The sequence below is a fragment of the Cornus florida genome, unplaced genomic scaffold (genome assembly GCF_030987335.1).
Source record: "Cornus florida cultivar Cherokee Brave unplaced genomic scaffold, ASM3098733v1 CherokeeBrave_3.0.0_Hap2_Chr10, whole genome shotgun sequence".
Lineage (NCBI taxonomy): Eukaryota > Viridiplantae > Streptophyta > Magnoliopsida > Cornales > Cornaceae > Cornus > Cornus florida.
In genome coordinates this window covers 65107000-65125089 of record NW_026775580.1, presented here as the reverse complement: position 1 = coordinate 65125089, position 18090 = coordinate 65107000, and the positions used below count along the sequence as shown (strand labels likewise).

Sequence of the window (18090 nt, the reverse complement as noted above, 5' to 3'; positions counted from 1 at the left end):
GGGGCCCACTTACCTTATTTCTTTTAACATTAATTATATATATATACACAACATTACAATATATATATATAGGGACGGCTAACATCCCGCCTTGAAGGGTGAATATCCCGCCTTGAAGGGGAAGATAACTCATAGGGGCGTACACAGCTGCAACGGTATAGGTTAAATCGGAATTGAATCGACTCTAATGACTTTCAAAAAATAAGAAATAAGATAATAGGTAACCGTTGAGATATAGAACTTATCCTTTTAAGAATAATTTAGTTCAATTTCATATTTACTGTTTTTGAAACATACTAATGTCTAATAGGGATTTAAACACTATCCAACTTCTATGTGATATCCAGACTGATAAGCCAGCGGGGTTGTTACTCTGTACCCTATATTATATTTATAGTATGTAATAATGGAGGAAACATATGGGGTCTATGATTGACCACAAATAGTATTGACCACGTATAAGACAGTAAAAGATTGTAGTGTGAGTGCCATAGATTTGGCTGCAGGAGGAATAGGAAGACATCTCAATCTACACACGGCCAACATAAAAAAGAGAATGAAAAATAAATAAATAAAAAGAGAAGTCCTAAATTAAAACTCCAAATCAAAATAAACACTAACATTACAAATTAAAGCACTGATCAATTTTATATCACATCTGCATCAAACTAAAATTAATTTAGGATAATGTAGATTTGATCTTGAGGTTAATCAAGATATAATATAAATTATAGCACTGATTACTGTTAGTTTCGACAAGAATTGAGATTATTAAGTGTATATGTGAGTACAGTTTTAATGTTACTTGTTATTTTGTTAATATTATCTTTGTAACATGTGTTATATTATAATATATTTATATTTAATTTTTGATTCGGTTCAATTCGGTCACATAATCATGTCAGCAATAATACATTTGTGGTCAAAATTATCTTCGAAAAACCTAAGGGATATGATATTCCATGTACATTATTATTTTATTTCTTTATTTTTATTTTTATAGAAAATCAAGCCTTAAACATGATTTTGAACTCATAGTTGTGAGTCAATCATTGAAATCAAAATTGGAAATATAATTTTGAAATTAATTCTAATATGACTCAAGAAATCTAATGTTTTGAAGTAAAAGATTATTTTTTTATTTATTTCTTTTTAGTGAGAAATCTCTTAAAAATTACACACACAAACTCTCAGATGTATGGTCATTTGTCAAAGTTGTGAACTTGAACTTAAAAATCAAGTAATCGCATCTTGTTAGATATTAAGACTATGACTTATAAAAATAATATATATATATATGCATCGAAAAAAAAAAAAAGAAAAAAAAAAGAGGTTGTGTGATCGACGTGAAGGCTATCTAATGAAATTAGATTACTACAAAAAAATATTTCGTAAAAAAGGCTATCTTAATTTCGATGCATCTTTTTTAAGTGGCAGTTTAGAGCGTGGTGATGGTTTAGTCCTTAGAGATGCTTTGGGCCACCCCATGAAAGTCGCCTCTCTTTTTAAACAATTCATCTGTTCTGTCGAGATGGCCAAAGCTGCGATTCTTCGTGAAAGTCTCTCTCTTCTTCGTGGCTGGGGCTTTTCTAATGTGGATATTGAAGGGGATTGCTTGTCAGTGATGTCTTTATCTCCTCGGTCCTCCTCTCTTTCTGTTGTTCTTCAAGATATTAAGCTCTTGTTGGCCTCCTTAGTGCAGTGTCGGTTGGTTCAGCCGCTTCTCCCTTCAATCTCGCTCCTCCGATCTGATTTGAGATGTCTGGCCGGCATGGCTTCTCTCTGTTCTTGATAGGGATATTTTGCCTCCTCCTGATTGAGGGGTTGTTTTTGTTTCTGTTTTTTTTTGTGTGTTGTAACTCTGTCTTGTTAAAAAAAAAAATAATAAAAAATAAAAAAAAAAGTCCAAAGGATATTGTTGAAAGCTGTCACATAGTGAAATAAGAAAAAAACAGAAGTATAAAAAATGAATACAAAATTGAACTGTGTGTTCTTTCAAAGAGAGTTTATTTTTTTTTAGAATACAAAATTGAACTAGCTTATATTTATGTTGAATTTATTTTTTATTGTGCACGTAATTGATAGAAATTGATTTATAAAAATCAAGAAATACACCAAATTTTAGATATATATATATATATATACACACACACACACACCATCACTTAGTTGGTATGATTCCTTCAAAGATTGAGAATTAGAGCCCTGCTCTTTATTTTCACTATTCAAAATAACTTAGTCCTCATGACACAAACGCAACGACAATTCCCTATCATCGCATGCAATATTCAAACACGAACCTACCCAAAAATATCAGGTGAGGGTGAGATCACTATAGGACTCCTCACAGTATGCTTACCACCATCTTCTACCCAAATTACAGAACCATATGTGTGGCTTGCACCCTCCAATCCCCTATAATGTATAGTCAAAGAGTAGCTCTTCTTCTCATTCACCTTCTTAAAAACCAGTGTCTTGGGCGAGACCGTGATCACAGAACCCTTTGGTGCATCAACCTTAGCTCTATAAGTGGCCGTGGCTTTGCCCACATTCGTGACAGTCCTCTGAAATTTCTGAACCAAATTATCCTTTTCGTCAGTGTACAAAACGATAAAGGAAGGGTAATTGAGGTCAGAAGACAGATTTGAGCAATTGTAGCCCTTTGATCTTGTGATGGTCAAGAATTGATTCTCAGTGAAGTTCAGTGAGCATATGAAATTCACATAGTCCTGTGGAGTAGTATCATAGATAAAACCTGGATCAAGTGCTCGGTTAGGATGAACATGACCTGCCCCCATGGATAGGGGTGTAGCATCGGAATTATTAAAGCCATTGCGTCGAATAGGATTGCCAGTGTTATCAAATGTGTTGGCTGTGGTCATCATGGCAGACTTAATAGCAGCTGGACTCCATTCCGGATGTGCCCCTTTAAGGAGCGCGGCGATGCCAGAAGCATGAGGACACGACATGGATGTACCGGAGATCATATTGTAATCACTGTACAATGCAATATTTGAGCCAATAGCACTTGCTGGAGCAGTTGGAATCCATGCTGCTAAAACTAATATCCCCGGTGCCATTAGGTCCGGCTTCAAAATGGTGGGACAGCTCAAGGCAGGACCTCTTGCAGAGAATGAGGCAACAACAGGGGCACGCTTTGTACCAAATTTGGTCTGTTGGAACTTGATGCTTGCTGTTGCTGTATTTGCACTTTCAGCATATCTGATCACTGTTGTGGCTTCTTTAGTGCTAATCACAACTCCGGGACAGGGGAATTTGTTGGATTCAAATACTTCAACATTATCAGAGAAAGCTTCTGCAGGATCATCTCTGATAAATATAGCCGCAGCCACATTTGACCGTGAGACATGCCGAGCTTGATCAATAACTGGATAAATATATGAATAATAAGATGTCTCAGCAATATCACAAATGAGGATGACATCACTAGGGGCTTCAGATAACAATTCAGTTGAATTGCATGGAGACAGAGTCTTGTTGTAAATGAGAGGGCGGTCTAACACCAAGGCACTTGCAGGGAACAGAGTCCATCCGATGATTGTTACCCCATTTCCGAGAGTTAAAGTGCCGGCAAACCACCTGTCCATGGAACCTGCCGCGACGGTCAAGATCCATGGGCTCACATTGCGCACTTGTCCAATTGAATCCCCTCTATTGCCTGCTGAAGCTGAAACAAGCACACCCTTCTCCATGGCTGCAAAGGAAGCTATGGCGAAAGGATCCTCATACAGAGGTACCCCACGGCCGACATTCATTGAAACCGATATCACGTCAACACCATCAGCTATGGCCTGGTCCATTGCGGCAAGGTAATCAGACTCATAACTTCCTTCATCCCAACTGACCTTATAGATGGCCAGCCGAGCACCGGGAGCAACCCCTTTTACTGTCCCCTGTGCATAGCCAAAGTACGAAACTCCTTCCACAATGTTTCCAGCAGCTGTGGAGGCTGTGTGCGTGCCGTGTCCACTGGTGTCCCTTGCAGAATTCATGCGGATTGTGATGTTGGGATCTGCAGCTAAAACCCCCTTGTTGAAGGATCTAGCTCCAATGAGCTTCAAGTTGCACAATGAGGAATTGAACTCTTCTCCTTCTTCGCACTTACCCTTCCACCTAGAGGGGACTGGGGTCATTCCTTTGTCGTTGAAGCTCTTGCTCTCCGGCCACACACCGCTGTCGATGACACCAATGATAACGTCTTTGCCGTAGTCTGAAGCTGGCCATAAGCCGGTGACAGGATTGAGGGAGAGGAATTCAGTGCTGTGGGTGGTGTCAAGTGTGATTTCTCTTTCACAATAAGCTGAGACAAAACCTGAGGAATTCTTTAGAGTCTCTAGCTCATCTTGAGACAACAGTGCACTAAAACCGTGTAATGCGTTGTCATAACTGTAGACAATCTCTGGTTTGGATTGATGACCGTTTGATGTTGTGTGAGCGGCTGAGTTTATGGAATCGACAGTGGAGGAGTACCAGTGGTGGTGGCTAGCAAAGATTTTGGGCATGTGAGACTTGTCCATGTGGACTATATAGGTGGACCTTTTAACGGATGCTGATCTTGCCTGAACAGCCTGAAGACACAATGCAAGCAAGATCAAATGAAGAAGAGGAACCCCATTAATGAGTTTCATTGTTTCCTCCAGAGCTTGAAAATTTTGGTTAGACACTAATGGGACCTGTGACTTGGCTTCTATTTTGTATCTGTATATATTGTATATATAAGCATTAAGTATACACGGTAGTTGAAATTGAGATCAGGGGCGGCTCATAAGAAGAGGCTGTGGACAAGAACATACAAAAGTAACCTCTAATTGTGTTAATAATATTTACACCCTGCGTCGGTAATAAATGGGACGAGGATTATTATGAAACAGAGAGAGTATTTAAATAGAATTTTTTGATTGTAGTAGAGGTTTGCACATTTAATTTTTATTGTGAATGAAGTTAATAACATCTTCCTTTTTATTCATATTTTATTTATTTATTTATTTTTTAATATTTTAGATGACTTGAAAAGATAAAAAGTAATAGAAAGAGATGAATTTTTTTATTAATTGCCACAATTATTAGTTAGATAAAGAAAACAAAAAGCCAGATAAAAATAGAAATTAGGAGTTCTAATTGTAAGTAAATTGAAAAGTTTTAAAATGAATTAAAATTTTGCATCAATTATTTAATCTCTGCAATTACCCTGGCTTAGTATAAGAATATAATAATTTTAGGGACCTTAATAATATAATGAAGTAAAATTTTTTAGTCTATTATGTAAAAATAATAATTTTAGGGGCCTTAACATTATAAGTAAAAATTTAAAAAAATCTGTTGTGTAAGGAATATATATATATATATATATATATATATATATATATATATATATATATATTCAGTGCGGCGCTCCCAAGGACAACATTGGACTACAAAGGAGTTGGCTAATAATATAAGAAAGTAAAATTTTAAAAAGTCTAACAATACCAAAAATAATAATAATAATTTGGGTAATTTACAATTACCTGTAAATATGTCAAATTACGTCTGTATCTCCTCTAGTTTGGATAATTTCGCTTACCTCCCTTAATTTAAAAACTTTGTAACAAACACACCCCTTTGGTAAGCTTTAGACATAGTCAACGGCAGTCAACGCTGACATCATTACTATCCCACCCTCAAAATGACTGTCCTACCCCTGAAATATCTGTGAAGACATTTATGTCCTCTCAAAGAAATTACAATTGCCAAATCACCCCATATCTCATATCCCCTCCCCCCCCCCCCCCCCACACACACACACACACATACACACACACACACACACATATATATATATATATATATATATATATATATATATATAATAAAAAATATAGTATATACAGAGTTCGGCAGGGTTTGTAGATGGCGAAGCTAAGGTCACCAAAGAAGACGACTTTGGTGAAATCGTGGTGGAATTCTAGACCAATTTCTGGAAATTGATAAGAATTTGCTTAGGGTTTCGATTAGAGATGTCTCTGTAAGTAATTGATTTGAATTTATTTAGGGTGTGTTTGGATAAATAGGGGAGAAAAGAAAAGAAATGATAGTATTAGTTAAGAGAGAAAAGAAAAGAAAAGAAAGGATAGTAATAATTTCTATTCGTGTTTGGATGGATAGTGGAGAAAAGAAAAGAAATGATAGTTATTCTTGTTTGGATAAGATAGAGGAGAGAAAAGAAAAGAAATGATAGTGACCAAATTACCGTCCTACCCTTTCATTACCACTTCATACATTATCTATTTCCAAAATCTTGTTTCTTTTTTATAGTTCAATGCAATGGGTAAAAACAAAAGTAAAAAATAAAAATAATACATTAAACAATAAAATCACAATTATAGTACCGAAACTAACTTTTCGAAACTAATTTAAGCACAACAAAAGAAATTAACAATTTAGTGTGTACAGAATGTTTATTACTAATTAGTCAAGGGGGGAAAGAAATTCTTCCTGATACAGATAGAGTTTTTTTTTTTTTTTTGGGTAAGTTAGTACTAATGATTCTATAATTTAAACATTCCAAACCCTTCCCAATTCAGTCAGATTCAAAAGCTCAATCAATTATCAAAATCTGACTACCTAAAGTGGCTAAGAACATGTTTGCAAGTCACCAAAAAGAAAAATAATATTTCAACAATTTGTTAATTACCTCATTGTTGCCTATCTTTATACACCTCTGTTTTATTGTGGTTCCATCCACAACTCCAAGCATTTTAAGCAAGGTTAAGAAAGTCATAGTAGACAAGGGTAATACTTGAAAGTCATCAGTTTTCATGAAATGAGAGGTGTCTCACAAAAACCCCTCCAACTATAGGAACAGAGCTACTATTTTCCAATTTCACCATATATTTTATGGGGCTTCCACAACGGCAATGAACAGTTGGGTAAGGAAACAAAGTGTATTATGTTCTCCCACATCGGCATCCACAGTACTCATTATTACTGGTAGTACTATTAAGAAAATTTAGTTTTAGGCTTATGCAAGAAAATTTAGTTTTAGGTTTATGCAATAATTGAGACATAAATGGAATTACTTTTTAGCATGTTGATTTGTAAAGGGTATTTTTGGTATCAGCAATTTACAACTTACTCCCACTATCCTTTCTCTCCCTATCTTCTCAAATTGGGAGAGAAAACATATGAGGGATAGGGAGGGAAGAGCGTATCGGTTTTGATTGGAGACAAAAATGGGTCAACAATTTCACTGTGTTGGAGACGAAGATGGAGATTCAATTCGATTGGAGAAGAGATTGATTTTGATTACACATATTCATGTTGTTTTTTGCGTTGTCAGGCTTATGATTTGGTGGTAGAAAAATAGAGACAGTAATGGTGGGGGTTGGGTGGGTGGTCTGATCGAGGTGTCGGTGGTGGTGCAATGGGCGATGGGAGGTGGTGGGGGTTGTTTGGGTGGTCTGATTAATGACTGGATTTAGTAATTTTAATGTTGTAAGGTTTAGATTGATTGAGTCAGATTGAGGTTCATCTATATCTTCTCTGTTTCCTTCGGCGAGCCACCTCCACCATCTTCTCGGGCATAATGGACCACACATGGTGTTGGCAAAGATAGAAACTGGTCCACCATTGATGAGAGGTTAGAGATACATAGGGGTCACCGTCTCCAGTGGATTCACAGAAAGCAGCGGCGGCGAGGGTCACCGTATGGAGCACTGATAGAAGTGGGACATGGCAGAGGTGTTGATCGGTGGAGGCATAGGCTGCTGATGCTACTTGGAAACCTAGTCGCCGGCTTTGATTAACTACCTTCACACACTCGACTTGGCAGGTTACTCAAGATCTCTCTCCCCACTAATTTGTTCACCTGTTGGATTGCAGGTAGGAAGAAGAACCAAGGCTAATTGTCTAGGCGACGAATTCTCACTGAGTTCGACCACCTTCAACTGAGTCAACCTGTCGAAGGACGATTTAAACAAGGACCCAAATAAAAAAAATTGGCATTTCAATTGTATATGGAAACCTAGCCGATGATTGAGGATAATGAAGTGCTTTATCAGTTGATGGTCTAAAGGTAAATTCAAAAAGTAAGATTTTTTAAATTAAAAAATGCATTAAAATAACAAGGATAGAGGAGTAATTTTATTACTCCGGTCACTGGATGTGAACTCCGATCACATAGAAGGGAGGTAAGTGAAATTATCCAAATTAGAGGGGATGTGGGCGTAATTTGACATATTTACAGGGGAGGTAACTGTAAATTACCCTAATAATTTTGAAGACCTTAATAATATAAAAAAATAAATTTTTTTAAAATAATATTAATTTTAGGGCCTTTATATTGCCTGGCAAGCGACCCTACTGCTCAGCCGTCCTTGGTTGAGCTTGAGAATTGAGACTGAGTTTCAAAACGCCGCCCAGAGACTCTGAATGCATTTAAGTGTGTTCTGGTAGTCGATAGGCAAGCTGTCACCCAAAAATACTGGGCCATATATTGTTTCAACTTGATGGTTTATCATTTAAGTCAAATATGGATGGCTATGGACTGCACGTTTGGCATTTACGTTTTGGCAATCGTGTGGGTTTATCTACTCGTGTGAACGGTTGTACAAGAATTATTTATACAACTAAAATTTTGTATCAAATTTTAAATTTTATTTACACTATTAATTTTTACTTGGCTCATAACTCACTCCATCCCATATTAACATCTAATTTTTAGTATTAAATTTATTAAAGGAATATAAGATTAATGAATTATTTTTTAAAAAAATTATCAAATTGTCCTTTTAAGTTTAAATATCTGAATAGATATTGTGTTTGAATTTTTAAATAGATAACTAATTTAGAATATTCTAAAAGAAAAAGATGGACTACTAATATAGAACAGGGGAATATAATTTTATTTATTTATTTTACAGTTAGATTACTTTAATATTAGCTACGTGACGTTGTAATTTGTGTATTATTTTTCTGGACAATGCTTGGGTCCTCCTCCTAGGAGGATGAAGTTCATCTATCAGCTTATGTAGTCTAATGTAATTAGAACACATGTCTAAAACAATTTAAAAAATAAAGATGGGCATTACCAAAATTTTAAGGGTTAAACCGCTTTTTTCTTTCTTTTTTGCTTTCTTTCTTAATCAATATCCTTTAGGGTTTGTTTGGTTAGACAGAAATAGATAGTGGAAAGTGAAAGTGAAAGAAAGTGAAGTGAAGGAAAAGAAAATTAAGTTTCCATGGTGCATTTGGTTAGTATGAAATTTTTTCAAAAAAGTAGTGAGAAAATATTATGTTGTTAGTTTGGATGGAATGAAAGAGAAAAGAAAATGATTATACTTGTAAAAAAATTGCCCTTATAATTTTAAATACTAAAAATATAAATAAATTTGAGTAAAATTAATTCATGCATCAAATTTTGTTGTTAATAATAATTTTTAGAACTTGTATGAGACACCAAGTCACGTGAATTACTTTAGTCAATATATATATATATATATATATATATATATATATATATATATATATATATATATATATATATAATTTGGACATTACAATTTATATAGTAATTATAAGGACTTTGATGAAATCGAATAAGATTAGGATTATTCCACTAGATATTTGTTTATATTAGAATAACCAATACCAATAGAATTTTACATATAACAACCAAGTTTATGAGGGTTTTCTTTTTGAATTCAACTAAAATTATATAACTATAGAAATTTTGTATTATTCTTTTTAATAAACATATATATTCCCTAAAACTTATAATAACTGTAGTATCCAAATTCTAAAATCTAGTTGATATGCATATATACATATTGTAAATTAATATAATGCACTTAAAAAATACCCACCATAATATGTTATATGTATATACGTATTTGGAAGAGAGAGAGAAAAAAAAAAAAGAAATTAAAAAAATGGGGAAAAAGAATAAAGCAATAAAAATAGATTAAAAAAAATGCTAAAAATAAGATCTCCAAATGAAACCCAAATGATCCGCTCAAACAAAACAATGTTAACATGATTACGATCATGGGTTACATACTTAAAATAGAATTATTACATTTATCACTACCAACACACTACAAATGCAAAAGTATTCCCAAAGAATATTAGTACAATGTTAATATATATATATATATATATATATATATATATATATATATATATATATATATATATATATATATATTATGTTTCAGTGGTAGTTTAGATATATATATTATGTAACCCAAATGATCCGCTCAAACAAAACAATGTTAACATGATTACGATCATGGGTTACATACTTAAAATAGAATTATTACATTTATCACTACCAACACACTACAAATGCAAAAGTATTCCCAAAGAATATTAGTACAATGTTAATATATATATATATATATATATATATATATATATATATATATATATATTATGTTTCAGTGGCATTTTAGTAGTAAATTAGTGGTAGTTTAGTAGTTATGTTTTGGGTGGTTAGATTGCAATTTGTTGTATAATAAAGGAAACTAAAAATAACTTACTAGGGATTTTAGTAGACGTGTAACTTCCCACACATTGATTGGTATCTCAAGATTTTATTTCACTGTGGATGGCCCTATTGGTCGACATGAATTACTCACACGTCGACCAAAAGTCCCAAACCAGTAGACGTAACACGTCGATCGGTTCCTGCTCCTTACCGTTTGTGTTTTATTTTTCCCTGTTTTCCTTTATCACCCATTTAATGTTGCTAGTATAAATATACTATGTGACCCAGTAAAATAAGTTAATTATATTTTAACCACGGGAATGACCATATTGCCCCCATACTTTATTCTAATTATTGTATGACCTTAGCAAATAATTGTTTTACCTTTTTTGGGTCTTAAACTATTATAATTGTGTTAAATGACCAATTTGTCCTCGTTGGGCCCTAAAGTGTTAATTTAAGGTGAAATGACTATAATACCCTTGCATGTCCTCGGGTTCGAGTAAGGATCTGGTTAGCGATTTAGATCTAGCGGATTTAGTTCGTCATAAGTAGGACTTGCCACATCAGATTAATTCTCCTATAATTGGAAACGGAGGTTATAAATTAGGGTTGAAAAAGGAATGCTACCCTAAAAGTAGAAAATCATACCTTGAATTTCGAATTCAAAGTTGTAAGTCAATCACTGAAATCAAAATTGGAAATATAATTTTAAAATTGATTGTTATATGACTCAAGAAATCAAATGATTTGAAGTAAAATGTTTTTTTATTTGTAATTTCTTTTTAGTGAGAAATTTCTTGAAAATTACTCACACACATAGGCCATTTGTCAAAGTTGTGAACTTGAACTTGAAAATCAAGTATCTTGTTAGATATGAAGAATATGACTTATAAAATGGAGATATATATATATATATATATATATATGTGTGTGTGTGTGTGTGTGTGTGTGTGCGCGCGCGCGTGTGAAAAAGAAAAGAAAAAAGTAGAAAGAAAAAGGTTGTGTGATGCAGTATCAAAAAGAAAAGATTGAAAAGAAAAAGCAAATGTTTTTGTTGATTACTATAAAAATAATTCATGAAAAGACTACCAAATGAGATTAGATTGAAAGAGCCTAAATTATAAGGTGAAGCAAAGAAAAAGAAAGAAGAAAAGTTGAAAGGAAATTGCTGAAAAAGAAAGAAGAAAAGTCCAAAGGAAATTAATGACTAGCATCACAAAGTGAAAAAAGAAAAAAAATAATAAAAAAATAAATATGCGTAGAACTTCAATTGGGCGTTCTCACAGTTTATTTTGTTTTTAGAATACAAATTTGAACTAGCTTATATTTGTGTCGAATTTATTTTTTATTATGCATATAACTGATAGAAATAGATTTCTACAAATCAATAAATGCACAAAATTTTGACTATTGTGGTTTAGTTTATCAAATAGTACTTTTTAGTGGCGCGCGCGCGCACACACAATCACTTAGTCATCGGCTGGTATGATCTCTTCAGAGTTTGAGAATTAAAACCCTGCGCTTTATTTTCACGATTCAAAAGAACTTAATCTTCACGCCATGACAATACCCTATCATCCTTTGCACAATTCAAACATGAACTTACAAAAAAATACTAGGTGAGGGTGAGACCACTATATGACTCCTCACAGTATGCTTAACACCATCTTCTACCCAAATTACAGAACCATATGTGTTCCTTGCATTCTCCATTCCCATATAACGTATGGTCAAAAAGTAGTTTATCTTCTCAAATTGCAGAACAATTGTGTGTGATTGCCTGTTGACATTCGGTGTCAAAGGTAATAAGGTTAGTGAGCTTTTAGTCTTGTAGTTTTGTAAGGTGTTTCTCAGAAAGCGTGTGGCCATGAGAAATTTTTTTTTTTTTTATTTTATTTTATTTTTTTTATATTTTTTTTTAAGGGTAGATTTCGAGGACGAAATCTTTTTAAAGAAAGTAGATTGGTAATATTTCTTATTTTTATTTTTCTGCTGGGCCTCACTTTGACTTGGTCATTATAATGACCAATTGTCTTTTTGCAGACTATTTTCCTTCTCTAGGACGAAATCTTTTTAAGGAAAGTAGATTGGTAATATTTCTTATTTTTATTTTTCTGCTGGGCCTCACTTTGACTTGGTCATTATAACGACCAATTGTCATTTTGCAGACTATTTTCCCTCTCTCTCTCTCGTTAGTTTCTCTTCTCTCCCTTGGTAATTTTTTTTTTTTTTTTTTTTTTTTTTTTTTTTTTTTTTTTTTTTTTTTCACCATTCAAAGCTTGATTTCTTCCACACCAATTGAAATTTGATAGCACTTCCTTCAGCAAAGTTGTAGAGCTTGTCGTGGACTTTGTATTGATTGGAGCAATTTTCAGTTTAGAGCACTTGGGATTTCGAATTTTTTGGGTATGAATTTGGGGATTTTGGGGCTTTTCTACAATTAAGAGGTAGGGGTGTTCTAATTTACAATCTCTTAAATTTTTTGTGAATTAATTCTTTATAATTGAAGTATAGTGTGATGTTTCCAATTTTTTCCATTTTTCTTTTTTTCGGAATTCTATTGATGCAAGGGTATTTTTGTCTTTTCATGTTGTGCGTACTGGAGACCGTGGTATGCCAAGTGTGTCGGTGAGTTGTTTGGAGCATTCCATTGAGTTTAGGGCTCTTGGGAATGCAAGGTTGGTCATTTTTGTATTTTTTCAATTTTCGGACCGAATGGAACCGGTATTTGTAATACCCCTAATTTCAAAAGGATAGTAATTGTATTTACTTTATTGTTTAAATTACATTTTTAATTGCTAAAGTGCTTATGTGTTAATTTAATTGATTTATTTGTTATTTTAATTGACTTTTGTTTTGCTTAATTGAATATTTGATTAATTGATTTATTAATTGTTTTCATATGGATTTAATTGTATTCATTACTAATTGATTGTTTTAATTATTGGTTTAATTATTTTGGTTACAATCTTGTTTAATTGAATTTAGTTAATTGAATTTAATTAGTTTCTATCTTAACGTAACTGTATGGAAGGTTGCACACAGATAGTTATACATTAGGGTTATAGTTCACAGCCGACATTGAATATAACCTAGATTTCTCTATGGACCGAGTTTCAGTTTAGGGTTTAGTTGGACTTAGGTTTAAGGGTGGTCTATAAATACTCACCTAGGATGTCTACCTAGGGTTTTAGAAGAATACTACGACATAGTAAGGCTGAGAGAAGTTTTGGAGACGGCTGGGAAAGAACAGAGAGCAAACAGAGGATTCGCCGAAAAATTGAGACGAACGTCGGTGTAAGGCAAGTTCTATCCTTACTCTCTCCCTTAGGCTTCGTGTTCTTTGCATTCCTAAATAATTCTAGGATTGATTTAATCAATAAAAAACGTTATTTGTTTATGCTAAAACTTGGATTATCACAGTATGTTTGCTTGCTTGCAAAACCTGTTAAAATGTGTTATTTGTTTGTTTAATTCTCTATTTAAACCTATGCATGGAATGTATTAAAGACTTAAACATGGACTGGGAACCTACTGGGATTGAGTTACAACTTATGGGAACCATAGCATAGGGCAGAGAAGTTGCAGAAGGCGTCTGAAGAAGAGGGAAGACGAAGAGATGAGGCAGATAGGGAGAAAGCCGGCTCCCTTTGATGTGGAGGTGGCTCCCAAGTGTGGGAGCCGGCTCCAAGGCCTAAAGGAGGCGGCTCCACTTTTGGGAGACGTTTCCTTGCTGAATTTTTATTTTTTTCTTCGTTTCTAGTCAATTTTGGTTGTAGTGGTTGGTTCTCTGTGGTTTCAGTTGGGTTTAGGGCTGTGTGTGAGGTGTATGGATGATGCTTAGAGGCAATTCTAAGACTTCAGGAGACACGTTAATAATCTAACTATGGTTGTCACTTGAACAGTATACGTTTTCAACAAATTAACACACTGTGGTTGGAGATGGAAGAATTAAATTGGTTTAATTCTCTGTGATTTGAAATCTTCTGAGACAGATAGTATAATTAAAACATGCTTTATCATATATCATGACCATGTATCTGAATTATACTTGTTTAGGATGTGTTGGTGGTGAGGGTTATGAAGATTTAAACTTAGCACTATACCGGATTTTATGGAACTACTTAAACTGAGTAGGTTTATGTATATACTGTGACTATGATTCTTGATGCTTACATTATGACTATTAGTATCAGTGATGGATATAAAGCTGAGCATGTTTAGGTATATGGTTTGACTGTGCTTAATTGATGCATACATTATAATTGCTAGTATCAGAGATGGATATAAAACTGAACATGTTTATGTATACAGTTGACTGTGTTTATTGATGCTTATATTATGCCTATTAGTATCTGTGATGGAGATATGAATTCAGTTGAGGTTTACTTTAATTGTTGGTATTATCAACTGCTGGATGATTGGATAGTATACACCGGTATGGAACGGTGGTATACTAAGGACGGTTTGGTTTAAAAACACCAAAACCTACCTACTCTGGATTAAGAATTGGATTAACTAAAAGTTAAGCCCTATTGATTGTAGTGTCATGGCAACAACTAGTTAAGCGGCACTACTTGGATACATGATGGATTTTAAATATATTGTTATGGTACCTCGATATGAGCTTGAGTCTCAGGATCGACGGTTAGGGAGCGTATATGCATTGGGATGCATAGCTGGATACGATGGTTGGAGGTGTACCCTGTTTAGGCTTAGGTACACATGCCCACTTCATGTGCGTTTTAGCATGTTACCTCTATTCAGGTTGAGACCGGCCTGTAGTCGAGTGAGAGTCCTTTAGTGTGACTATATATATATTTACGAATTATTAGCTAATGTTAAATTGTTTAGGATGTACATGCGTATCGGACCTCTGTTTGGATTGTAGTAGTATAGAACTTGCGCGTGGGCCAGACCCACTTCTATTTTTCAGGTACACGACAGTTCCAGACTTAGACGTATTCGTGCTGAGCAGAGGTTTCTACTCACTCTACCGACGACGTGTAGGATTTTTCTCCATAGCTTATATCAGGATGTTCTTTCAGTTGTTTTAATTCAGTTTAGATTTTTATTAGGGGTCCACTATAGATGGATTCCCGAGTTGTTTAATCTATTGGAGGTTTTGGATTTTTGGGATTTAAGTATTTATCTTTAAAGGATTTTATTTTAGTTTCTATCAGCTTTTAATATTTATTTTTATTTCATTTTGTCATCTGTGTTCGTCATTAAAGTATTAATAGTTAGATATTTCCCTCGGGTTTGGGCCTGGGCCTGGGCCTGATCAGCCCGTGTCTCGGATCCGAGGGATATCACAGTATTGTTGTGTGGGAAGATTTTAGTTGGGTTCATTTACATCTCATTTATTTTATTTTATGTGTTTTATGTAGTATTTTATATGGTTGTGTACATATTTAATTGTGTGGTGCAAAATAAGAATTTAAAATAAAGTTAAAAAGGAAAAGAATTTGGGAAGTGGTGGGACCCACCACTAGCCTCTTTGGTGGCTAAGAGACCATAATATGGTCTCATTCTCTCTCATTTCCCGTAGGTTCTCTCCCTATCTTATTTTCACTTCATTTTCTTTTTCTTTTTGCATCAAAACTTCAAGTTTTGATTTCTCCCTTAATACTTGGAATTTTTGGAAGCCGTTTGTGGCCATTCGAAGAGCACGGCGAGATCTTCACTTCCATATAAGCAATTTCAGTTTTAGTGCATTCTAGGGATTTCGGAGACCCATTTTGGGGGTTTTTCATCCTCCTTGAGGTAGGGGTTTCTAATCCATGGATTCTTGTGCTTATGTGAGTCATATTCTTGTTACTTGTTATATGATATGCTAGATGGTGTTGATTTTGTTTTAAAATGGCTTAAATGTGTATATGAAGCATGTAATTATGTATATTACTTTATTTGGATGGAGAGCATGTTTAAATGTTAATTTTCTATGCTCATTATGTTGTTAATTTGCTAAAAATGTGATGTGAAAGCATGTGAAATTTTCTTGTGTAGTTTAAGTTGAAATTGTTGAAGAATGATGAATATATATGTATGGCATGACACGTCCATGCACGAGCATTGGAGGAAAATGAGAATGATTTGTTTGAAATGAAAAAGGGGAATTTTGGGAAGAAATTTTGATTAAAGTGTTTTTATGAAAACCCGGTCGCCGGGAGTCACCAAAGGACCGTGGTGTTAATATAGCCTTGAGGGAATTAGAGAAATCACCATAGTGTGGTTGAGCTAGCTGGGCCCCAAATGACGCTGCGGGGGTACCAAGGGCCAGGGACAGTAGCCAATCTTCCTCTTGTGTCTCTGCGAAGTCCCTAAAGGACGGGTTATATTAACAGTTTGAAAAGTGATGGATTTGGATTTTGAAAATGGAGAGCGACATACATGGCATTGTATTTCATGGCACGACTTTGTTTACTTTGAATTTAGAATTGATGTTGTATTCCTTCCTGGCACAGCATGACCCCTATATTCTTATTCCTTATTTGGATTCATGGGGTTACAAGAGGTGTGTCTTAGGCACCACTTACTGAGCAATTTGCTCACCCCCTTATATTTAACCTTTTTCAGGTTATGGAAAGGAGGTGACGGATGATAATCCTCTACAAGTTTGAAGAGGACTTGGAGTTCATTTCTTTTGCTATCTTTTGTAATTAAGCCATTCTTTTGTAAAAGCCTTATTTCGGAACTGCAATTAAGTTAGCTGCCTTGGCCTTGTAAATTACCTATGAACTTTGACTCTATGTTGTCGGATATTTGAACAAGAATGTTAAAACAATATATCATACATATATATTTGAATGGTTGATGGAGTTTCCTTGTATATAAAATGTTAAGGATCATGACCATGATATGTAGTTTACCATTGAAGAGTTTTTAGATCAAACTTAAAGTTGATTTGCAAAGTTTTCCATAGACCATTGCTTACTTCTAGGTTTCAGCATTCCAGTAGCAATTCCAGGGCTCGTAGAGTCATTTCGGTCGACCGGTTCGTCCAGAGACTCCAGTAGCTGTTAAGGTTTCATTTTGATCGACCGAAATGCCTGTTTTAGTCGACCGGTTCATAGGAGTTGCTTCGGCCAACCGAGTCAACCGAAGTACATTTGTCCTGTACATTTTGTTCTCATCTTCAATGTAATTAATCCTAAACATTGGAGATTTGTTTTGAGCCGTTGTGAAAGCCTAGTGATGATCTTAAAGGTGATGTTTTGACATTAGAAATGACGGGTTTGACATAGATGACCTCTGGTTCGAGTAAGGACCCAGCTAACGGTTCGGACCTCCGCGTTCAGGTCGTTACAGATATCATGCTAGATTGTAAATTTTTCTTGAGAAATTTCTATGATGCTAGATATATGATGTGTATCTCTATGTGTGTTCTGTGTAAATAATATATGTGTGTATGATTTGTTAATTGGATATGGAAAGCATGCCTTAGTGATTATGTCCTTGTTTAGTATGTGTAATTGTCAAAATTTTGTTGACCTAAAGTATGCTATAAATTCATGAGCAAATTCTTCTTTAGTATGAAATGTTGTTACGGTTTGATGATGTGAAAATTATGGTAAATTGTGAAGTTAGCATGAAGCATT

The 18090-nt window shown here is 34.4% G+C and overlaps 1 protein-coding gene across 1 annotated transcript; it reads right to left on the bottom strand.

The window, feature by feature from the left end:
• Positions 1 to 2188: 2188 nt before the first annotated feature.
• LOC132278818 (subtilisin-like protease SBT3) lies at positions 2189 to 4720 on the bottom strand. Its single transcript, XM_059780717.1, has one exon. The coding sequence runs from the start codon at positions 4647 to 4649 to the stop codon at positions 2301 to 2303; it is 2349 nt and encodes a 782-aa protein (XP_059636700.1). The 5' UTR covers positions 4650 to 4720; the 3' UTR covers positions 2189 to 2300.
• Between the last annotated feature and the right edge of the window lie 13370 nt (positions 4721 to 18090).